The 25,630-nt window shown below is 38.0% G+C and overlaps 1 protein-coding gene across 1 annotated transcript in view; it reads left to right on the top strand.

Moving 5' to 3' along the window:
* The window catches only part of MED13L (mediator complex subunit 13L), a 260,986-nt gene that overhangs the window by 180,136 nt on the left and 55,220 nt on the right, over positions 1–25,630 (top strand). Inside the window, exons 4-8 of the mRNA XM_019641580.1 lie at positions 13,235–13,380; positions 15,905–16,096; positions 16,485–16,673; positions 20,290–20,455; positions 22,330–22,434. Of these exons, the coding sequence (XP_019497125.1) occupies positions 13,235–13,380; positions 15,905–16,096; positions 16,485–16,673; positions 20,290–20,455; positions 22,330–22,434 (798 nt within the window). The remainder of the gene's footprint in view (positions 1–13,234; positions 13,381–15,904; positions 16,097–16,484; positions 16,674–20,289; positions 20,456–22,329; positions 22,435–25,630) is intronic.

Here is a 25,630-nt window from a genome sequence, read left to right as displayed (position 1 = left end):
GGAGAAAGGCTAGTTTATGCTCTCAAACAGAGGCAAAAGGGATATATGAAGTCTTAGGTATTTTAGCATCCTTTAGATCATTTGTTGTTTTTAGCAATATATAATGCCTTAGTAGAATTTAATGAGAAAAGTGGTAGAAAATTTTACGTGGTTCTCCATTACCCGCTCCACCCATTACTCTGCCCTCTCCTCATTTTGTTGTAGTTTTTTAAAGTACCCCAAAAAAGGATGAAAGGTTTTGTTTTATACTTAAAAAAAACAAAAAGGAATCCAAGCATGTCTTATGGCAAGCAATAAAAGTACTTTGTGGTTATGACTTACCTAATACAAATGTCACTTTAATCTGTATTCTCTGCCAGGATCACTTGCATCGAATTTTCAAAGGGCCATCCAGAGATTGTGACTAAATAATCTGGCCTAGTTTAGTAACCTTAAGAGAGTTGTTTTGTTTTTTTTTTAAAGATTTTTTTTTAATTGGGGAATTGGGGGAGGGGAACAGCAGTGGGGAATCAGGGAAGGGGAACAGACAAGTTGCTGTCCTTTTGTTCTTCAGTCTAGTTGTAGAGGATGTCGCTTCACTGGCCCATGTTGGTATTGTGATCATTGCACTCTTCCTGGGTGAGGCAGTTGCTCTCCTGCCATTGGATGGCTGCTCACAGCAGCTCATGGCAGCTCACTGCAGCCCCACTGCAGCCTACACCGTCACCGGTGGCCCATGGTAGCCCAGCTCCAGGTTGAGCTGTTGTTCACCATCTTAGCTGTAGAGGGCACAGTGTCACTGGCCCGCATGTGGGATCCGAACTGGGGACCTGCTGCTCAGAGCTGGCATCCCAAGCCAACTCCTAACCAATGCGCCACTCAGCCGGCCTTCAAGAGAGATTTAATAGGATGACTTTCACAAGCCTCCTCAGACGTGTACACGGGCTCCTGACTTTCAAGCACCCATCACTGACTAAAGCAGCTCTTATGTCTATTTTGGCATCTCCAAAATTATCTTCTGTAGTTTGTACCATTGGGGTGGGAACCCCCCAACTCTTCCAGCTTTTGGATCAAGGACATAACTGAGTCAGAGCCTCCACACTGTCATTTGTTTCTAGTAAGTGAGGAACCGAGGGAGAACCATTAAGTCCTTTGGGCCACTAGGGCACTGGTTTTTGCATGAATACAAGAAGTGCTGCTGCTCCGTTACCACCGTAGTGCCAGGGGTGGTACCCTTCTGGTCGGAAAGAATTAATACACTGCCCTAGTGCCAAATTTACTGCCAGGGAACAACCTAGCCTTGAGGATTGAAGGGTAAAAAGGAGCAAAGAGCTTACTAATTTGATTTCTCTTATTTATCTGTGTATGTGTGCATAACACATGTAAATGTTTATGTGAAGGAAAATTGATCACTGAGGCAATTTTGTATTGTAACAATGGAATTGGTAACTTTTTTTTCTTAGAAGGGTGATTGATTATTCATAGAATTGTGATGGTAACTTAACAGTTATAAGTTCTGTCTTTCATTTTTAAAAAATATGTCCCATTAACTTTCCTGGACATTTTTATTGCCCCTGTAATCAGATTTAACTTATAACTTAAAGGGAAGATACATGAAATAGTGAAAGCATCTCAGAGCTTTATAAAATAATTCAGTCATCATGTTATTTGAATATTATAATGCCATTCTCTTTTAAAAAGGAGACAAAAGTTAAGGCCTGTCCAATAAGAGAAAGGTCATTATGCTAGTGAGCAAAGGATCTCAACAAAGTCTGCGAATGCTGCCAGAGTAAACGGTATATTTTTAAGGAAAGGAAATGATAAAGTAACGTTAGCAAAATATTCCCAAATGAGGATCTATAGAGTGAGGCAAATTACTTCTGGCAAGAGATATGGTTCATGACAACTTGGAAAATTTTAAGATAATAAGTTTATAACACAGAAAGCATTTAGATAAAATTATCTAAATGCGTTCTGCATTGTGAATCTGTTATCAAAACAGTCTTACACCATAAAAAGACAGTTTATTAATATTCATAATGCATTTTGAAAGCACATTGCATTCTGAAAACTCAATGTAAGAAGTAAAACAACGTTTTTTTAGCCTTTCGAATATTGTAAGAAAACACAGCGATCTGGAATACTGGTCATTCCCGGTTGCATTTAGGTCCTTCCTGAGCCACACAGGTGCAACCTCACCACTCCCGTGTGTTTCCTAAGTCAGCAGGTTTCAAAGTTGCCCATTTTTCTATCACTGGAAATTACATACTACCTCCTTCCATTAAAAATTAAACTTCTTCCCGCTTTAAAAATATTCACTGTGCACATCAACGGTTCCTGTTCTCCTCGTGATGGGACTTTCTGAAGAGTAATTTAGTCTTTGGTTATGACTAAAACTGCTCCCATTTACTCAGTATCTATTAGGTGTTGTGTGTCACAAGCTGTGCTGGCTGTGGGGATACAGAGGGCAGTAGGACAGCCATGTTTCTTCCCCTTGGGGACTTACATTATGGTGGGGAATACCATAGAAATAAATAATCGCAAATTACGACGAGTCTTATGAAGGAAACAAATTGGGTGATGGAAGCATTGGACATATGAATTAACGTAGGGAGACATGACGTTGGACAGATAGAATGAAACCACATTTCTTTCCTTATTGGAAGCTAGTTTTAGTTTTACTTATTGGACCTCTGAGAATATAGAATTTTAGCCAATTCTGACAGTAAAACAGAATATATGATATTTTATAAAAAAAGGAAAACGTTTTATTTTTTTTTTTGCTGGACCTCTGTTCATTCCCATGGACTCATGTCATTTGTTAAATAAACTGATAATTCTTTAAGATTGCATAAAGTATAAGCCAATATAAAATATTATAATTATATGATGTTTTAAAAAAGATTTAATATTAAAGTACAAAAATTTTGACTGAGGCATCCTACCAGAATTTCCCTATCTTCATATTTCTATCCCTTTAAAATGTTCAGGTATCTTGCTATGCATTCCGCTGAGTATAGTTCCATGTTAGTCTTTTTGTTACTTTTAAAGTTTTTAGGTATTTTGCTTGGGAAACTAAAAAATAGTCAAGGGTTGATTCTGATCTTGTTTGTGTCCGATTCCCTAAATCCAGCAGAGTGTCTGGCACAAGGTAGGAGATCTGCTTAGTAAACGTTTGTTGATTAAATAAGTTCTTCTGACAGTACAGGTGCCAAACAAGAAGTAAGTCCTCTGATAGCCCAGAAGAAATAAGTCTGTTTGGAAAGAGCTGCAATGAAAAAGCTTGATGGAGAAAGTAGAAGTGATGTTGGACTTTGAAAGATGGGAATCGCCGAGAATGAAGGGGTGGGAAACTGTGTGTGGTGACGGGAACATAGGTGGGCTGTGCACGGACTGACTGTGAACCATCCCAAGCTGCCTGTCATTGAGCGTCTGTACAGGGATGTAGAAGCGGGCTGCACCAGGGCCGAGACGGCCTGGACTGATATGCAGACAGGTTTAGGCTTCCCCCGGGCAGTAGGGGCCATGACACGGGGCTGAGGCGTATAGATTTTGATTACCAGTGTGCTTTCGGAGGATTGATTTGGCCATAATGCTTAGCATGGGTAATAGAATAAAGGAACAGATTCCTTAATGGCATTTACTGAAGAGAATACTCTGCTGATCTATATGTGCCGTCCTTATTTATTCTGTGTTAGTCTCCTTTCTCGTTCAGAGAATATAAACTACCTTGGGTCCAGAAAGAGTCAGTATATTACACCCCCCAGCTGTAAGTGATATACTCCAGGCAGGCTCCCTTCACAAGAACAGTTAGCAAGACATGAGAAATTCTCAAGACCAGGTGTAGGTATCCCTTAATATACTCCTGGCTGGAATGTCACAGCTTTATACTCGTGTTCTTGCATGCCTCCTGCCTCACAATCCCAGGATTATCTCCGCGTCTCCTAGTAAAATGCCAGAAAATTTTAGAGGCATTAAGTATTAATGCAGTGTCTCCCCACTCTGAGCACCACGCTAAGCACTGGGGTCCAAAATGATAGATAAAACATGGCTTCTGTCCTCACAAAAGTTAGTCAGATGGACTAGACAGAAAATGTATGAACGCTGAAGTGCTTTTCCTGAGACACACACGCCCCAAACATGGGAACACTTAGCCTCTTCTGGGACTTAGGTGATGGCTTGGAAAAGATGAGTAGGAGTTAGATGAAGGTTAGGGCTGGTTTATTCTGGACGGAAGAGCAGGAGGAACGCAGACAGACATAGGAGGCGCAGGGCACACATAGTGTAAGTTCAGTCTCGGAGCAGGCTGGTCAGAGACAGCCAGAGGGGCGGGCCATGGCGGGGTTGCTCACTAGGGCCGTGCTGAACGCTTCCTTTTTGGCATTCCTCTGGCCTGATTGCCAGGAGGGAGGGTTATGTCAAGTTTACCTATTCAGCACCTACACAGTAGAAGAGCTTTCTCTAAGACAGCTTATATACATACCATGATTCCTAAGTTAGAGAAGTATGTTGCCTGAAACCCTGATGTCCAGGAAAGCTCCACGGTGAGGCAGGAGTCAGTGGCTTTGACTGCTTACAAACTGACATTGCCATCTTTACCCAGGGGCTACTCTGAAACAAAATAGTATGATGGTTTCTTCGTTCAGTTCTGAAAGAACTAGGTCTTTGAAGCTTGGAATAAAGAGTTAGAAACATCTGGTGAAGTATTTTGACATATACTTGTGAAATATAATAAAAGCACCCAGGGGGACAGCGAGTAGGGAGAGAGGAGTAGAGGAAAGGCGGAAGGAGAGAGAGGGAGGGAGAGAAAGAGGGGTGGGGGGGGAAGAAAGGGGAAGGTGAGAGGTGAAGAGGAAGCTTAAGAGGATTTTAAACTTGAATAAGCATCCGTAAGTCATGTTATATACTTGAAGTAAGAATAATTTCATATTTTGAAAATAGTTGAATAAATTGCTCTAGTGATTCCTTTTCTCATCAGTAGTGTTTGTATGAGGCACTTAAAATGACATTCTTGTGAATAATTTCTAGACAGTGCCCAGTTGTTTATTAGTCATAAAATAATTATTCTAGCATTTATTTTACTTTTATTCTTCATAGTTCTCATATGTTGATTTTTTTGATAAAACAAGTGGCAAATGCTAAAGCTATATTACAAACCTCTATGAAGTCCTTAATGTGAATGTATTCCAGTACTGTAAGTATATTGTTGGATGTGGTTATTGAAAAGAAAACTCAGCCGAATCTCTGAGACAAAGGTATGTGACAAACACGCACACTGTCACATATAGACGCCAAAAACGCCTCCTCCTTCCCCATCATCTTCTTCCCCCTTCTTTCTGTCTGTCTCCCTCCTTACCCCTTCTCCTTTTTCTCCCTCTTGTTTTCTGTCCTTTCTCCCTCCCTCCCTTCCCATCTCTCTTCTTTCATTTCCCCTCCTTTTTTCTCCCTCCCTCCCTCTCTCCTCCCTCTCTGTCCCGGTTTCTATCACTTCTTTCCAAATATCTATAGAAAGAACATAATATAGAGAGCACCTTACAGTTTACAAACTGTTGTTAGATCCACAGCGCCTCTGAGCATTGTGGTTGGTATATCAGAGATGATATTAAAAAGTGATGAGTGCTACTGTGTGGGAGGAAAGAGTTATAGGGACTGTAACGTTACATTATGTGATGAGGATAAGCCTTGCCGAGGAGGTGGCATTTAAGCAAACCTGTAGGAAGTGAGGCGAGAGCCCTGTTGATACCTGGGAGGAAGAGAGTCCCAAGCATCAGGAACAGTAAGGTCAGTGGCCCAGAGGAGGAATTGTCATTGGCTTGTTTGAAGAATAGCAAGAAGGCTTCTTGGGCTGGAAGGTGAAAGGGAAGGGGAGAAACCAATAGGCAATTTGGTCGGAAAGGTAACTGGGGCTGGGTGTTGGGATTCACTGCATTTTTTACTTTATACTTTGTGAGATGGGAAACCACTGGGGGATTGGTTTCTGCGTTCCCTGTTCCGGTCCATTTGCCTTTGTCTTTGCTTCATTACCACCCTGTTGTAATTACCGTGGTTTAATAATCTCGATACTGGTAGGTTAAGTCTCTTGCTTTGTTCTTTTTCAAAATTGCATCGATTATTCTTGACCCTTTGTTCTTCTGTTCTTCTATATACCTTTTAGCATCAGCTTGTCAGAATACTTCCTGGGATACTGGTTGGAATTGAATTTAAAGATCAATTAGGGGAGAACTGTAATTTTGTGATATCGATATCATTTCCAGGAATATGATACCTCTTTTAAAAGAGTTTATGTCTTCTTTTATATTCTTCAAACCGAATGTTCTGTAAATTTTTCCACAGAAGCTTAACATATCTTTTATTGATTTATTTTCTAGGTACCTTTTAGTTTTCATTGCTGTTATTAATGTGTTATTTCCACCATGTTTTCTAAATGGTAGGAACACAGCTGTTGTTGCTCTTGTATATACCACCTTACTACCTCTCTTCCATTAGTCTACCTAATTGTCTACATGGAAAATCTAAGAGAATTAGATTATCTGCAAATAAAGAGTGTCACCTCTCCCTTTCCAGTATTATACTTTTTTTCCCTTTTCTTGCCTTATTGCACTGGCTTGGACATGGAGGAGGACAGTATTGTCTACAAGAGCAGACATCCTTGTCTTGCTCTTTTTTTTTTTTTTTTTTTTTTTTTTTGGCATTGTGGCAGCTCAGTGGCTGCTCAGCTCGGGCCGGGACTTGAACCGCTGTTGCTCAGAGCTCAAACTCTTGAGCGAGCTCTTAACCAACTGAGACACTCAGCCGGCCCTTTTGCTCCTTTTTAAAAGAGAATTCTTCCAAAGTTTTAACGTTAAGTAAGATAGTTGCTTCATCTTTTTAAGTTAGTTTCTGTAAACTACCAGTTTGCTAAGAGTTCATTTTAAAAATAATTATTGTGGTTTTTTTTTCAATTTTCATATGTGCCTTTTCTCTTCATACTGAAATTGATTCTCTTATTTTTCTCCATGTCTTAATGTACAGCATTACATTAACAGATTTGCTGACGTTAATCCATTCTTGTATTCCAACAGAAATCCCACTTGGTTGTATTGTAGATTTCTGATTTCAGTGTACAATTATTTAATTTCATATTTTGGCATTTGTGTTCATGAGTAGAATTGTTAGGTGATGACTTGCTTTTTTTGTCACTAACCACATCCAGTTTTGCTGTCAAAGTTGTACAAGCATAACAGAAAAAGTTGGGAGACTTTCCGTTGTTTAGTGTTTGTTGAAACAATTTGAATAGAGAGAATTGATTGTTCCTTGTAAGTTTTGTGAAACCTTCTAAGCTGGCATTGAGGTAGGTGGGTAGATTTCATAGTTATTTCAAAATATTTTCTAAATCTATTTTTATAAAGAATATTATTCATTTCATATGTTTCAGACTTACTGGAATAAAGTTACTTATAGCATTTTTATCATTAAAACATTCCTACTTTGTCTGTGGTTACCTCCTCTTTTTTTTTAAGATTTTTATTGGGGAATTGGGGAGAGGGGAACAGTGCTGGGGAATTGGGGGAAGGGGAACAGACAAGTTGCTGTCCTTTTGTTCTTCAGTCTAGCTGTGGAGGGCGTTGCTTTACTGGCCCAAGTTGGCACCATCATTGCGCTCTTCCCGGGCGAGGCAGATCAGTCGCCGGCTTCTGGACGGCCGCTCACTGAGACTGCTGGCTGCTCACGCTGGCTGCTGGCTACACACGGTAGCCCATGGCAACCCACTGCCAAAGGGGCTGCAGCCTACGCCGTCGCCGGCGACTCTTGGCAGTCCAGCTCCAGGTTGAGCTGTTGTTCAGCATCTTAGCTGTGGAGGGCAGTGTCATTGGCCCTCATATGTGGGATCCGAACCGGGTCCCTCTGGCATCCCAAGCCAGTTTTTAACCATCGTGCCACTCGGCCGGCCCTACCTCCTCTTTTTGGTTCTGGGATTGTTTGTTTGTGCCCCCTCCCTCCTTGCACAGGCATCTTCCCTCCATCCTCTCCTCACATCAGTCAGGTTAGTGGTTTGTCCTTTACTCTGCTCCAAAGACAAGTATTGATTTTGTTAATCCTTTCTATTGCTTTTCTTTTTCCCCCTATTTTATTAATATGTGTGTTTTGTCATTATTTTCATCTTTCTGTTTTCATTGAGTTTACTCTTTTTGTTGTTTACTACCCCCCTCCCCAACTTCTTGATTTGAATCTTGTTTATTTTCATTCTTTTAGGCATATAAAGATACAAATCACTCTCTAAGCACTGTTTTTCTCAGATTACTACATGTATTTTGTTGTCATTCAATTTTAAATATTTTGTGATTTTTCATTGTGATTTCTTCTGTAACCCATGATTTATTTAGAGAGTGCATGTTTAAGTTTCCAAGCAAAGGGATTTATTTTAGCCTGAAACAAACAAACAAAAAAACTGTTGATTTTTTAACTCAGGTGCACTGTGATTAGAGAATGCAGTCTGTGTGATATCAATTCTTTGATAATTAGGACTTGTGTCCTTGTACCCATTCCATTTTTGCACATCTTCCATGTGTTCTTGGAAAGAGAATACATTGTTTACTTCTGGAAAGCCAACATATATACTCAAGTTTACATATTTGTGTCATTCCAGGTTTGGTTTTTTTTTGTATTCTTAATAATTTGCTTATTCTATTACTGAAAAAAGCATGTTAAAATCTTTATTAATTGCAGATTTGTCAGTTTCTCCTTGTAATTCTATTGCATACCATATGGCTGTGTACATAGTTGTTCAAGATTGTTTAAACTTCTTGTTGAATTCCTCTGCTTATTATAATGTAATGATGAACCTAAGTTTTAAAAATATTTTATTGTTTTATTTTTGGTTATTCTTATGCCAGCTTTGTTTTTGTTGGGATTTGCCTGGCATATCATTTTCTACCTTCTATTTTCATTCTTTTGGTGTAATTTTATTTTGCATGTGTTTTGTAAGTAGTATATAGATGAATTTACTGTGTTTTTTTAGCCACTCTGCTGATCTTTGTCTTTTCGATAGGCAGAGAATGAATGAATTATACTTTCTAAATTCATCTTCATTTTCATAGTGAAGATGAAATTTTAAAAATTTCCTTTAAAATGGCAAACTCTCTCAAACTCAGTATGTTTGCACATATAATTACTTCTTCTTGGAATGGCCTTTACCACTTTCCTCTTTCTTAAGATTCAAATGCCTCAGTTAAAATGCTCCCCCCCTTTATTTTTCAGAGAAGCTTTTCTCTGACCCATCTCTTTTTAAAGTAGCACCCCCATTATTTTCTATCTTAGTACCTCATTTATTTAATAACACAGAAGTTATTTATAGATAGATAATTTAGTGATATTTGTATTAATACTATATTATACTAATCATTTTACTTACATGTGGATTATTTGATTTTAGTACAGGGAGAAAGATAGGACAATATCTCTGAAGGGGTAACAAGGCCGAGAGTAGGTATTTCAGGGCCGGGAAACCTGGAGTAAGTAAAGAGGTAGAAATAAAGGCTATTCATGAGTGGGGGAGAATGACTATGGGAGTACCTTTACAGAGAAAAGGAAATAATATGTCATCCCTGAGGACCCTGGGGGAGGTGAGATAGGGGTAACTGCAGACATCCTTAGGGAAGTAGAGGTTATAGAAAAAATTGCCTGCATCAGACCTGATTTACTGAGTAACGAACGAGTGGAGAATAAAGGGAGCTGAGAAGGCTTGGAATACTTGTCAAGTGGGGTGCTGTAAGATAATAGGGGTGAGGCCCCAATTTTAGTTTGAGTGACATTACAGTGGTTTTGGTTCTGAGTATTCATTGGAGAGTGCCTTCTGGTCTACCACTGTAGGCAGTGAGTAGACATGATGCAGGGACTGGTTTCAGTTACATAATACGTGAATGTAGCCTTGATCTAAGGTAGAATGGTATGGATATATTAGGAACACTATGTTAAGAAGGGGACCTGGATTCTCATCCCTACTGTGTTCTAAACTACTTGTGTGATTTGGGGCACCTGCCTTCCTCCGAATTAGAAAGGGGTTGGGCTTGATCATCTCTAAAGCCCTTTTCAATTTTCAAATGATGCGAGTGTATGCAATAGATGGAGTGGAGTGATTGAAGGTTCAGGTAAAAGTGGGTGATGGGTGAGAAGAAGCGAGAACAGGAGGGTCCTTGTGATAACTTTATAACAACACGGTCTAACAGTGTACCTGTAATTGTATTTGTACAGACCTTGTTTTCAATGTTCTTCACAAATGTGATTTCATTTTACTTCTGTAAAAATGTAAGTTGATAGGGATAATCATGAATATCCCCATTTATAGCCAGCTAGCTAGAGGAAAGGACGTTTAAATTTAAGGCTAAGTCCAGTCATTCCTCTAAGAATGGCACTGGCAAGCCAGACTTTTTACTCCTATTTCCTCATCTGTAAGATGAGGGTGGTTGGCTTTTATATCAGTCTACCTGAATTTTAGGTAGGTAGGTTTGTAGATCAGAGAAATATTGTTCTCCACTTTTCTTCATGGTGTTCCCATTCCCCAAAGGCAACCAAGATTATTAGGTTTTTAAAGTGTATCTTCCAGAGAAATTTTTTGCCAGTGTAAGCAAATGGTGTGTGCATATATTTCCATCCTTTACCATTTTTTTTCACTACAAAGAGGAGTCTATTATTCACATGTTTTTTAACTCTTTTTTTTTTTTCCTCCTCATATTTTGGAGTTTACGTTGGAGGTTTGATCATTTCCTTTTAGGTGGTTGCACAGTGTAACTTTGTAGGAATGTATCATAGTTTAGTTAACCAGTCTTTACTGATGGACGTTTTGACTTGTTTCAGTCTTTAGCTATTAGAAGCAGTCTGTAGTCAGTAACAATAGTTTATTTCTGTGGAATAAAGTCTTAGAAGTAGTATTACTAGGTCAAAGGGGAATTCTACTTTCTAGTGTTAGCATTGTCATCCTTTTCCCCTTGCTTCATGTAATCTTAGAAAAAAATAGAATTTTATAGCTAGAAAGGGATTTAGGTACCATCAAGTTCAGTGGTTTCAAAGGGTGGCCCTTGGGCAGCATCTTGTGGTACGTGATACAAATGCAAATTTGCGGGACCCACCCCAGACTTCCTGAATCAGAACTTCTGGGGGCACCCCAGCAATTTGTGTCAGTGGCTGATTTTACATATGAGGAAGGTATGATCAGAAACGTGAAGTAACTTACCAAGAATTATACAGTCATTGGTGGCCTCTTGTATTTCCACTATAACTTGCTGTTTTTCTTGTGTTTTAACTTAAAAAGACATTTTGTTTTTAAAGTTTTCAATATAAAAAAATTGGTCTTTGGTTCAATTCCTACCTTTTTCATTTGTGCTGCTTCTCTGTGTGTTTTGGAGCATAGCAAGTTCAAATGCATACTATTTTGACGTTTTCATCATGATTCTTTAGATTCAGCTGACTTCTTAAAACCAAACTTTAAATTGGCTCCCTGTACTTTTTCACATACAAGCCTCTGTGTTGTCTTAAGGGGTGATCTCCGACTCTTTCTCAGACTCTTTTCTCATCATGCCATGCCATGCCTCCCTTTAGAATTTCCAAACTGTATCCTGTTCTTAACTACATCTACGGCTTGCCTCATGCCCTCTCTTACCGTTTCTTTCTCTGTACTACCGAAACCCTGTTTTCATCTGTTCCTGTGTTCTTGAGGCATTTGGAGCTTCCAGATTGAATGAATCAGTACACCTTCTCCTTCCTGTAGCATTTTGTTTTTATTTCTCTTTCTGTATTTGTGCCTGGCTTTAATTTATTGATGTGCATTCATATCACTGTTGTGTTCGCTTATACGCTCCTTGAGGGCAAGGACCATGTTTTTATTCAGTGTCAGTTCAGGCTCCTTATACCCTCCTTTATACTTACTAGCTGATGGATAAATATTGGTTGTATTTATTCTCATGCACAGTTGGGTATCAGTGAAAAAGAGAACATATTCTGTGCTACCTTTGATATCTGTAACTCTGTCTAACCAGATGTTTAATAAATAAGTATGGTATCAAGAGGGTTTCTTTTTGTTGTTGTTGTTTTGTTTTGTTTTAGGTAAGAGGATGTTTTAACTTCTAAAAATTCTTACAAAATTTTAGTTACTATCTTAAGTTTACTGTGTTGTGCTGAATACCCCAAAACTAAGACAGGGTGTATCCTGTTGATGGAACTTCACATTCTAATAAACCACAAAATATTCTCAGGATAGCTCACCACACTTGTCAAGGGAAGAATATATATCCTTCACTATGTGAAAATAGTGGACATTTTATCATTTTTATTTCATTTTCCCCTCAAAGCCTTATAATGTTATATTTAAACAAAATCTCATTTTTTGAGTAGACTTAAAATATACTTTAATATTTTGAAGAACTTTTGAACACATTGGAGATGATTTTTTAAATGGTGGTTGCCTGATTTGGGTTCATCAGGCACATATTCTTATGAGCTGTCTTGAGAAATGGAGATGTTATGGCTGGCTTAGTGCCAAAGTTAACAACTTTGAAAGAATTGTGCCACTGTAGTAATTTTGAAATTATTTTTCTCCAAGACACTTAATTTTTGTCAATTTTTAGCTAATTGTGTGGGAAAATGGAGACGTGTGGAATGCTTCAATGAAATTTTATGATCAGAAGTAAATTGCAAAAATAAATATAATAGATTATCAGCTCATTTAGACACTTGTATTACCTTAGCAGTTGTATATTGGAAATTTACATACAGCAGTGTCCTTAATTACTGTTTTAAAAATCAACAGTTTTAACCTTATTTTAATGTTGTAAGGTTGTAAATTGGAAGTTATTGTTATGTCATACCAAACATAAGCATAACTATTTTGTCAGCGTCCCTAGAATCAGTTAAAAGTTCAGATACTAGTACATGAGAAGGTAGAAAAATGTTATTCTTTTTCAGTCCTTAGGAATTTATAGTCGGCATAAGAGACTTGACGCGAATGAAACAGGAAGCATCCTACACAGTAGCTTTCAAAATTTCACAATGCACCATAACTAATTTTTCAGAGGTATCTTGGCAGCTTTAATTTAGTTTGCCAACAAGTTATTGTTATTTGTCTATAATCAACTAGAAATTTATGCTGTTCATATCATCAGAGGCAAGCTTTGCTGGATGGCTGATAAAGTAAAGCTCTGTCCTGTCTGTAGTTCTTGTGACTAACATCTTTTTTTTTTTAAACCAAAATGCGGAGTTGAGTTTCTCATTGTTTCTTTTTCAGTGAGCATTTGTCCTGTGCTTTCACGTTCTTTCTTCATGGGGAAAGTAATGTATGCACAAGTGTGGAGATCGCCCAACACCAGCCAATTTATTTGATCAATGAGGAGCATATACACATGGCTCAGTCTTCACCTGCACCATTTCAAGGTAAGTAATAGTGAGGCCCCTGCTCTCCACCCTTCTCCCCTGCATTAAGTGGCTGCTAGCGACCTTGCCCCGTAATGTTTTGCAGAATGAAATGTCATCTTAAATGGACATTTCAATGGTAAGCATAAAGGCCAGTTTCTGACAAAGAAAGGAAAGACTACCATATCACACATAAATAATAAGAGCTTGCTAGTTTTTTGCTGAAAGCTTATTATGTACAGTGTGGTCTTATGCGAAGTTGTATTGAGGAAAAAAATGTGGAGAATGAACAAAAGAAGATCAATAAGCATTTGAAAAAGATCCAATGCATAATGGACAAATCTTATAAATTAAAGGTTTTCTTGTTTTGTTGTTTCATGGCTTCAGAAATGTAATAATTTGCGGATAATTCCTATTGACTTAGTATTTGAAATCTCAACCAAAATCAAATTTCTAGAATCATGTAGTATATAGTTTCTTTAGTAATGTTAGTATCTTTATTATTTTCTTTTAATTACAGACTACATTAGTTGTAGGCATTTGTTTGTAGTTTAACTTACATTCATATTTTTATTCTCAACTTATCACCTAAATGTCACCAAAATAACTCCATGTCCCTTTCTCTAACTGTGCATTCTATATCTTTGGTTTTGTCTTTGGAATTCAGAATTTTGTATGAATAACTTCTAAAATGTTGTAATATTAAATTGAACCATATGGAAAAATCTTTTTTGGTTCAATCTGATTTATCATTACTAGAGATGTCTGACTGAGATAGCCGTAGTGTAGCACACACTGTAATTTTAAAAAACACTAATATTTAAATAGACTTGACTAAAGTATTTTTATTGCTGTAACAGCCTGTCATGAGTGTTTAGCCTCCATATTATTTATGATTGCTTTTTGGTTTTCAAATTAAATCAGATGACTCTGATTTAATTTGATGAAAGCATCTGTTTCTTGCCCTAAAGATATTAAACTTTTTTTTTTAAGGTAAAAAAGAACGTGGAATCCTCATTTAACTGTGTCCTAATTATTAGCTACTTTTGCCCTCACCCCCATTTGCAACACATTTTAAGCTATATATTTTACTATTCTGTAATTTGGGGTGTTTTCTGGATGTACTACTGTAAAAAACAACCCAATTCTAAAACTGTACACTTGAGAGTTGTGCAGTATGTGCATATTATGGATTGTCAGAATTATTTAAATACTATGTTTCCTTGACTGTGAAAGGTGTGGTGGAACATCTGACTTCATTCTAGACTTTATCACTCAAAAGAAAAGCATTTATTTATGATAACAGAAGGAATTAATAGCCATGAGGGTAGGTAACTATCCTAAATTGGTGAAGATAATATTAAGCATACCAGGACTCTAGAGACCACTTATTTTAAATCTTGCTGGTTTATTACTAGTGCCTCAAATCATAGAAGACTTTCATGGGGCATTATCCTGCTCATTTCCCATGACTGGTGTGGAGGAGGTGCATTCTTAGGGCAGGTGCTGGTCTATAGATAAGTATAGTGAACGTAATTAACCATATTGACGTGGGAATTTCCTAGAAGTATTACTGTAACTATAGGAAAATTGTCTTGATCAACTGTGTGGGTTAGAGTCAGTAATTTTATTCCGTTTGGATCAGCGAGCAACAGCACAAAGGCACCAAGAAATATGTGATGTCTACAGCTATCTGTCTTGATTGACGTGATATATCATCCAGATGTTAAAGAATAAAGACATTAGAAAGAGGATATCCCATTTAATAACTATGCTATGATTTTTTAAAATCAGGATTAAGAAAAAGTGACCTTTATCCCCAGAAAATGTTATTCGGGAGGTTGAAATACTCCCCCAGAGGCTAAGAATTGGCTGGGTTACACACAGTACTATGTTAACTACATTTTGTGTGTCTAGCTCAGTGAAAATGACATCAAGGTTAAATACTGCAAGAAAAAGAAAGATTTTGAGTCCTTTACTTTAGTAAAATATATTTTATTTCATCAGCAGACCTCTAAAACCGTCATAAGTGAAATTATCACTAAGCCTGTGTTTCAGACTTGGTAAGCTAGGACTTTTCTGCTATTAGAAGTTTATTTATATGTTAATTTTTAATTTCCACAGAGTTTATGAAGTCTCAGGAACCATAGGAACAGTGTTCAAGTTCTAGGCAGGTTTTGGGGTTCTATGTATTGGAATGTGTTTCTTTTGTTATAGAAGATTCAGTGTTTATTTACATTGTATAAGCTATTACCAAACAGATGTGTGGATGTTTTAATATATACATAGTTTATATTTTGTGTGTTGATATAGCTGTCTGATAGTGTTCTATCTCCCCCATTTGATTTCATTCACAACCTGCTGTGACTTGAGAGGCATATAAATAAGTACTAAAATGAGAGGAATCACACTTTAAAAGGAGTTAGGAAATAAAGAGCAATATACATGAAGTGATGCTATGCTTAACTTACCATGTACGTGGCATTAGACTTAGGCAGGAATTATTACTCTGACCTGTAACATGTGTTTCTCCTCCCTGCTTCAGTACTGGTAAGTCCTTATGGATTAAATGGCACACTAACAGGCCATGCATACAAGATGTCAGACCCAGCCACCCGGAAGTTGATCGAGGAATGGCAGTATTTCTACCCAATGGTGCTGAAAAAGAAAGAAGAATTGAAAGAAGAGGAGTTGGGATATGACGATGACTTCCCTGTGGCAGTAGAAGTCATTGTTGGTAAGACAAAGTATTTTGCCTGAAGAACCTTATTCTCTCTTCTTCATCTTCCTTAATTTAAAAAGATAATCAGACTCATCAAAAATAATCTCCATAATTTCCCCATCTTTTTCCCTTTAATTCTCTTGATGCAGTGGTATGCGCTGAGTAGTTATCTAGCCTGAAGCACCAGTGGTCCCTGTTTCCAAATGCTATTATCATAATGTTGGAGCACGTGTTAAACAGCTATTAACTTATGAAAGAATGGGACGTATCACTTTCTACAGTTCCTAATGAGCATCTCATTTTCACCAGTGAGCTTTGACTGTCACCACTGGAATGATAAGTTGGCAGTGTGCTGTGAACTTTTTCTCAGGCCTGGTTTTCTCCTTGCCCTCTTTCCCTCCAGGTGGTGTTCGCATGGTCTATCCTTCAGCGTTTGTTCTGATCTCTCAGAATGACATCCCAGTTCCTCAGAGCGTTGCCGGTGCTGGAGGCCATATTACCGCTGGGCAGCAGGGACTGGGCAGTGTGAAGGACCCGAGTAACTGTGGGATGCCTCTCACCCCGCCCACCTCTCCAGAGCAGGCTGTCATAGGTGAGTACAACCCAAGAACGCCCTGGGTGGAAGAGATCCCAGCAAATCATGGTGCTCCCTTGCCATGGAGTAGGTGAGAAAACACACAGTGACAAGTTCCGGGTGGAAAAGATGGAGGTAGAGTAACATGGGCATTTTACAAAATGGAGAAGGAAACCTGTAAACAATTTAGGTGTTTCTCTTAAGTTCTACACAGATCCCCGCCCCTTTGTACACATGTGCACATGTGTGCATACATACGGTCAGGAGACAAAAGGTAGGCTGCTTTTTTATTGTAAACAAATGGAAAACACTAAATCAGACAATGACGGAAGCTTTTGCTCAGTTACCACTGCCAGACTGGACAAGTCTTGGATAGTTTCTTCCCTATTATATTGTAAAGTTAGACTAACATGCAGGAGCGCTCAGAAAAGGCTTTGTCCCAGCAGTAATCTCTCTCCATTAATGATAATTATTATTACATGTGAAAAATTGACAGTTTTCCATCATGGAAAAATTCAGAAATTATTTAAATTGGGAGGATTTTGCCTCCTTTGTTGGACAGTATATTTCCTATATGAAATTTTGTGGTAGTTGGCATTAATTGGAAATCTGGTCACTGAGGAAAGGCTATTCATCATACTGAAGCTGAAATGGGATTATTTATAGACATTTAATGGGGGCCATGTTGGCAGGAACATCAGAATAAAGTTGTGGTTGCTGAACTTTGAAAATAGACTCTCAAGCATGATACACACTTAAAGGTAATTTCCGTGAGGATTAGATAAGACATTATTTCAAAGTTTCTAGCATAGTGCTTGGCACCTATTGGACATTCAATAATACGTTCATGGTTAAACAATGTGTTGGGGAAAGTATAGACTTTGTGATTGAACACATCTAATTTTAAAACCTGTCTACAGCTCTTATTAGGTGAGTGACCTTATTTAATTCTCATACTTGTCCTGAACCTCAGTTTCCTTCTCTGTTAAATACTACATACGTTATAAGATTCTCATACGTATTAGGTAATGTACTTGACAGTGTTGTATAAACAATTACGCAATATGTAAATGATAGTGTCACACATTTAAAGAAGTACCCAAAACTCCAGTTTCAGCACATGTTATTGTTATCTGGAAGGAATTCCTCAGTCGTCATGTGGGAGACCTAGAAATGGACAACATGGAACCTCTGTTTGTATGAGCCAGGTTGTTGCTAAGACGGTGAAAAATGTCCATCCAGCTCTAATAATGGCAGAACAGAGAATTCGGATGATCCCTCGGGAAAGGATTTAATCAAGCAATTTTTATCAAAACTACTTTCAACTGGAAAACTACCATTACAGTTTTTTATAATAATCACCTTAGGCAAGATACATTAATATAAAGACTAGCATTAATGTATTTTGAAAAGTTTTAATCACATTTCACATAAAGGTTTGGATTTTTAACAGTTGTACTTACATAAGTTGTCATTCGTTTTTGTTTTGCCTGGTACAAACCAGTGACGTTTGTATTCAGCTGAAAATTGCAGGCCTGCTGTGTGCATGGTACCTTGACCTCTGATTGATCAGTTCAGAACTCTAAATTTATAACTCAAAACCAAGAGTTTTTGTTTATGGTGGTTTCAGTGTGGCCTTTATAACGGTATATTTCCCGGTTCCTTCCCTCTAACTCCTTATGTCACTGTGCTAGGCCCTGGGTGAATAAATCGCCTGATGCCTCCTCCTTAAAACAAACAAACAAACAAACTAAATAGAAGCTACTGGAATCTTTGTCACAAAATGAATGTGTTCACATGTTCACATCGTGATATGTTGAATTATAGCTCCGGACTCTTGATGCTCCATCAGGAAGAACCCTCTCAGCCTTGTCATCTGCAGCTGACTAACGTTGAGCATTGCTGTGTTTTCCTAGGGATGGGACAAAGTGGGTCACTTTGCCCCCTTCCATGCCTAAGGGTGTCGTACAGTAGCAGGGGACCTAGGCGGGACACTAGTTTTGGTGACGTCACTCAGGCCTCACATGGGTAGCATATCAGCTTGCCCCTCTATTTATGGAGACAGTTGTAAGAAACAGCATTTCTGCATGCATTTAACAGCATGGAGCACAAGTCTTGTTTAATTTCATGTAATATATCACCCACATTTTTGTTAAATCCTTTATTAAAAGCTGCTGAAAAGCATTCATCCAACTTTAATCACAGGCGACTCTATGGTTTGTTTTCCTTACCCCTCTCCTCTTCTTTTTGGTCTTAAGTGATTCCCTCTAATACCATGGCCATATGATCTCTTCAGCTATAGTGTAGGCTGTTTGGGGGAGAAGGGCTGTGCTGTCTATTCCTGCTGTTTGTTTCTTCACTTTGCCCAGTTTTTGAATAGGCATTCGAAAACCCATTATAAAATTGAAATGAATTATTTTGCACCATGAACCAGGTCAGGGAACTTTTAAAATAAAAGGTAACAATGAAGGGTCAAATTTCTTGTCTCCTTAATTTTTCTCATTTGTAATATAACAGTACTTTTCTGGAGAACAAGAAAGCTTCATTCCTTCAAATGTAAGCATTTGGGGCTGGTCTTTTTTCTTTTTTTTTTTTTTTACAAAGAGAGCTGAGCCTAACCATTCAACTCCTAATGGTTGTGTTGCATTGATACCAGGAATATTAGTTTGTATCCTAAGGTTGCTTTTTTCTTTTTCATATGAGAGTGGAGGTTTCCGGAGTGCTTAACATTATTTTGGTTAAGATGTTTTGCATCATAGTTCTATTCAGAATAAAGCCCACAATATATTTATGAAATCAAATAGGTGAAAGTAATTAAAATTTAGTACTGGAAATTAAGTATTTGTTTTATACGAGATAAAAGTAGTAAAATACTCATAGTATAACCAGGATTATTAGCAATCGTAGTGGACGTAATAGAAATGAATTGCATACCAACTCTAGTTGGAAAAACAATGTGGAATTATTAGAGAGAAGCCAGTGAATTTTTAATCCTCTGATATAAAATGTCGAGACAGCTCCTTTTAGTGTTTTAGTACTAAGCTTTCATAAATGGTGTCAGGCATAAGGACAAACAGTTCCACACACAAATTTGAAATTTGACCTTGTTGAAAGCCTGTGCCATTAAGTTTTTTTTCCTACCCAGGGCACTGTGTGCAGTTGTTACACAACCATTTATAGCTAAACAAGCATAAAGCTCCCTCTACTGTTTTGTTTTGCCTTGATTAAACTTATTTATTGCATTGGGATTTAGAAATTCAAAACAGCCCATGCTCGTTTATATCTTTGACATTCCGATATAGGAACCCTTCTGTATAAGTTACCTCCAATATTCATGGAGTAGGAGTGCCTCTGTGTTGGAATGCCCTTGAAGAGAGTGTGAGCATGTCAGTATTGATGTGATGAACTATTTTAGGGAGAACACAAAGAATCATACAAAGTACCAGAAAAAAAGGCTGAGCTGACACAAATTATACTCATAGCTACAGATAGCGTTATTGCCAGGGGGTAGGGGCAAAGCTGCATGAATATGAGTTTCAACAATGAAAATATCTTTATGTTAAATAAGCCAGCAGTCTACACACTGGAAGACCTTTTCAGAAAAATGACATTCCAAATTGTCTTTGTTTTCCAGGTGAGAGTGGAGGTACGCAGAGTGCTGTCAGTCACTTAGGCTCCCAAGACGGGGGGATGATAACTATGCACAGTCCAAAGAGATCGGGGAAGATTCCTCCAAAACTCCACAATCATATGGTCCATCGAGTCTGGAAGGAATGCATCCTCAACAGAACCCAGTCCAAGTATGTCGATTGCATTCCATCTGCATCGTGGTTTGGTAACCGTGTCTTTGATTACTACGTGAAGAGGGCCAATCGCATTGCACCACTGTGTGTCCAAACCTGAGGGTCATTGGATTGGTATTTCATCTTGCTGAACATAATAGTATAAAATTCAAAACAAAGATGTTAAAATACGGATGTTTACTGTACGTGATTTGATTATCCAGGACAATTTTGAAGTTTCTGATCATCTCAGTATTGGCCTGGTGTTCATCTGACATTCCTTAGCGTGATGGCTGAGGACAGTAATCAGTGGGTTTGGTTTTCCTTTGCACAACAATTTACGAATGTTTCCTATTTACTAAGGGAAATTACCTCCTTTGCCATGTTTCCTATTATTTATTGACCTCATGTTTTAACTGACAGTACATTTCGGGACTGAATTGATGGCAGTTCGAGGGTGTTTACCAGCTGTTGTGCTTCTGTTTTGTTGACTTGGGGAAACTATATTCTTTCCTTCCTCCCACCTCCCTCCCTCCCTTCCTTTCCCTCTCTTTCCCCCTTCCTTAACATATTTTTGGAAAAGAGGAAGAATTGATTATAAGAAGAGACTACTGGTGATTATTTTAATTGTGAGTGATAAGGACAAACAGTAGTCAGTAATCAAGATTTATGTAAACATTCACTTACCAAGATTTACATAAACATATTTAGCATATTTTCATATTTTTTGTGATATGACTGAGATGTACACTTTCTTGACCTATGTAAGTAAACAAATGAGTTTTGATTTTCTGGAACAGAATAAATGTGGACATTCTTGCCAATAGCTGCTAAGAACTCCACTCATTGAGAAGTCAATTCGGTGTTGCTTAGTGACTACTATTTACCGTTTTACATACAGATTTAAAAACCTGTCCTTTGGACCTAACTTAGCAAATCAACACTATATATTTATTTCTCAATGAATTAGTTCTAGAATAGACTGCTAAAGAAGATAAAGTAGATAAAATCTAACATAATTGCAATGGCAAGTCATGTCATATTTTAGAATTAAAAAGGTATCTCTAGTTACTTAAAAATGATTCTTTCCTTTAGAACAATTGAGAACATATTTTCCCTTTTATCTGCAACGCCTAGACAATTTCCAAGTTAACATTTCTTTTTTCTTTTCCTCTCGGTAACCATTTTTGATTTTTATCACCGCTAACCTTTCATCTCTACCAAGTCTTCCCAGACCACAGCCCCTCTGTCAGCAGCACAGAGTGGAGAAGTGAGACACCTAGAATGGCAGGCGGGTGGAGGGCAAGAGAATTCCTTCCGCGGCTATCACTGACACACTTTGCAGTTTCCGCTGTTGCAAAATCAGCAATACCAAACGATTGCCCAGCGTTCTTATATTCACTATGTAGTAATAAACATCTTTTTGCTACCAATTATCAGTGACATGTAGGAGATATTTTTGTTTCTTGTCTTTTAGTTTACAAGTGTCCAGTGCTGCCCTTAAATGTAGGAGTTTTAAGAGTAATTGAAGCAGTCTGTTTGGGGGCATATAATTCACTGGTGCTGTGAAAAGATAATTTTTAACAATTTAGGTTATTTCTACAAAATTTAGCTGACCTTTTTTACAGCAACAATTAATAGTTCCAGATAGTGTTTTGATTGCTACATGGGCCCCCCCCTTTATTAAAATGGGCATTAAACTTAAATAGAAACATTTTGAATCCTGCTGCTTCTAGTGCATTAGAATAAGTAGTAGTTCCCTCACCTTTCTTCTGAACTATCATCAGGATACAATTACCATGTAAACTATATTCAAGTCTCTTTTTACATTTCCCCCCATAGGTATGAGTATTGTCTCGTGTTTACACAGTCACATTTTTAATCCTTTTTAGGAGGAGCCAAATGTCAACTCCAACTCTTGAAGAAGAGCCTGCTAGCAGTCCTGCTTCTTGGGATTTTGTGGACCCAACCCAAAGAGTCAACTGTTCCTGCTCTCGGTAGGTAGCCGAAAAGGCGGGACAGGCACCGGATAGCACAGCCGCGCATTTTGTTGCCTGTCTCCCGGCCTCTCAGACCCTCCCTTTCCCATTGTTTTGCTTTGTTTTAAATTGTCTTCTTCCTCCAGTAGAGAAGAAAAAGATTTGTCTTTCCATATATGCAAGTGATAGTTTTATTGTCAGGACTCAGAAAAGAGCCTTTTTGGACAGCCAGTCCTGTTATGAATTTGCCCCCACAAATGTCTTCAGGGTAGCGCTGGCAAAACTGAAGGCATCAGTTTGAGAGGACAATCTCTTGCCCTTTAAATGAGTTTATTTAATGACTCTTAGTTTTGAAGTAGAGATAAGTATTAAACAAGTTGGCTTGAGTTAATAGAATTTGGATTAAATAGACCTTCCATAGATCATTTGTTTTTTAGTGGTGGTGCTGCTGTTTTTTGATGATTGACACAGGTATTTATAACAACACCTGCCAAAAGCTAAGATTCTTGCTCGTTTATTTAGACATTTTGATAGGACCCAAATTTTCTGTAGAAAAGTTTCGCACTCTTCGTGGATATTTCCTTGACTCATTGTTGTGGTAAAGAATCTTCTTGTCATGGGTTTTCATGAGGGTTCTTAACTAGGGCTACAGATAGTCTGTAGCCCTAATCTCCAGCTCAGTTGACTGTTAGAACCTGTGTTGCTGACTATTCACTTAATGAGCAACTTAAAGTAGCTTTGCTGCCAAAGCATATGTTTTCACCTTGGATGCTGCTCAATACCGTACTTAGAAAAAGTTCAGTTGAGATAACTATATTTAGAATATGGCCATTCATTTCTCTAGTTTAGATTGGGGTTCTTAATGTGGCAGAAATGAATTGGCTTTGGAGAAGGGGGGTGGTCAGCATGTCCTCTGAGAATATGTGTGTGTGTGTGTGTGTGTGTGTGTGTGTGTGTGTGCGCGCGCACACGTGCACTTATACAGCCATTTTGGCACCTTTTTCCTGTCTTCCCTTCCTCCTTAAGTTGATCCTCTTTTATCAAGCTCTGCCTTGGTAGTCAGCTTTTTGTTGAGAGATGCTGTAAATATCAGCCTAATGAAACTCGTGATTGATTTTTCAAGGAGGATGTTTTTGAAGGAGCTATTTGCTCATTAAGGGACCTATCTCTGAACATGTGAGAATCTCTCTCTAGTCTCAGGATAAATGTGGTATACCAGTTGAATACCTGTTTTACTTTTGTCTCTAGGCCAGCGGTTCTCAACCTGTGGGTCGCGACTCCTTTGGGGGTCGAACGACCCTTTCACAGGGGTCTCCTAAGACCATCGGAAAACAAAAAGATACTTNAAAAAAAAAAAAAATCTGATGATAAGAATGTTGAAGACACTTTCTAAAGTGAATCTCTGGCTGGGGAATCACATTTTATCTATATATTTTTTGGCCACCTTTTACCTTTGATAAAAATGATCAAGGTGGATGAAACTTTGAAAACTGAGATATGGCACTGTGTTAGGTAGCATCAAAGAAGTTCAGTAGCCCTAAGTGGAAAATGCCTTTATTATATTTTCTAGAAAATTTTAAAACTAATGAAATGCTTTTTTGGTACAATGTTGTACCATAGCCAGGTTACTTATAAGTGAAAAAAAGGCTCTGTTTTAAGTTCATTGTCATGTTAACTCAAAGAGAATTTACACAGTTTCTGTATTTTCCAAATATCTACTCAATGATTAATATCTATAATGTGAGTTTGAAGATTTTGTGAAGCAGACTCATAGTTTTAAAAATTATACTTACAAGTTAATTTTATATTAAATTGACTAGTAGCTGCTTTTTGGGTTGGGAAAAAGAGTAGGAACTCAAGGTTACAGGTGATGGATGTATTTCAGGTGTAACCTAATTATACCAGTATACATATTCTAAGAGATGTTATCTTTTTTACATTTTTTTGGGCACCTGGCACCCTCTATATTCAAGGCTTCAGCTTTGTTTTAAAGAAAACTTAGAATCGGTCTGATTGCTACATTTGAAGTCTTTTTCCACCTCAGAATTATCAGTTATATAGTATCTCTGGTGGTTCTCTGATAATTCCTGGCTTGACTTGTATTGTATACCAGTTCTATAAATTGTTACATTCCTTAAGGGTAAAGTATTGTCATAGCAGGAAGGTGCCTTGAAGATCAACTTGGGGATCTTAGCTTTATTCTTGTTTTTTTCTTAGCAGCAGGTACCATTCTGTTTAATGAAATCTCATACAGAATTCTATTATAGAAAATAAATGGAACTGGAGCTTCTCTAATGGAAGTGAAAGTTGGGATCTGAAACCCTGTTTATTGGCCCCTGCCTCCCGATGTTTTATAGATAAGCACCTGAGGCCACGCAAGGGTAAATTATTGAGAATTATATAATTGTCTAACTAGGAAACATGGTAAAGGTCATCTAATCCAGAGCTTCTCACCTTTTTGCTGACTCCATATGGTGGAGGCTTTCTCCTTCCCTATAAACAAAGGAGAGAAAGAAAACCTGGTGAGACTCACACATCTAGAGTCAAGCCTTCCTTTTCAGATGAAGGAACTGAGGACCCAAGAGAGGAAGTGACCCGACCCTACCAATGCTGTGCTGGGAGCACCTCGGCCTGGGGCACAGAGCGTGATGCAGTTATTCTTTATGTGTCTCTGATTCCAAGCTAGAAGTCATATGTCAGTCTGTTAAGCAGCTGCTATTTGCCTGCTTAAATGTTTTCCAAATCACTGGTCCAAACTTGTGGCTCCAAATTTGTGAATGAACTTACTGTACAAGACACCCCCTAGTGGCTGAGTTTCACAACTGCAACTTGTGTTTCATTCCGTTCACTTCAGCTTTAAGAATCTGCCTTAATGAGCCACTGTTATGATGATGGTTAACCTCAGGTATATGAAAATGGTTTTTTCAAAAAAAGGTTGAGCATCACTGTTCTAAGTATTTCTTAAAGGATAATTTTTTTCCCCAGTTGATTCTCAGTAAATTATCTTTTGGTTGTTGGTAGGTTTGTTAGTCATAACTATGAAGTTTCATTTTAATGTCAATTTGGAAAGAGAAAAGTGTGGAACCATTTCCCCAAAGAGCACTGTGGATCTGTCAAAGTAGCGAGTAGCCCTAATAACATATAAACCACCATTATAGCTCGAAACAGTTTTTATTTTCTGTAATATAATGGCTGATGGATTTCCCATGTAAGA

This window comes from Hipposideros armiger, unplaced genomic scaffold (genome assembly GCF_001890085.2).
Source record: "Hipposideros armiger isolate ML-2016 unplaced genomic scaffold, ASM189008v1 scaffold_62, whole genome shotgun sequence".
Lineage (NCBI taxonomy): Eukaryota > Metazoa > Chordata > Mammalia > Chiroptera > Hipposideridae > Hipposideros > Hipposideros armiger.
This window is presented reverse-complemented; position numbering and strand designations above follow the sequence as displayed.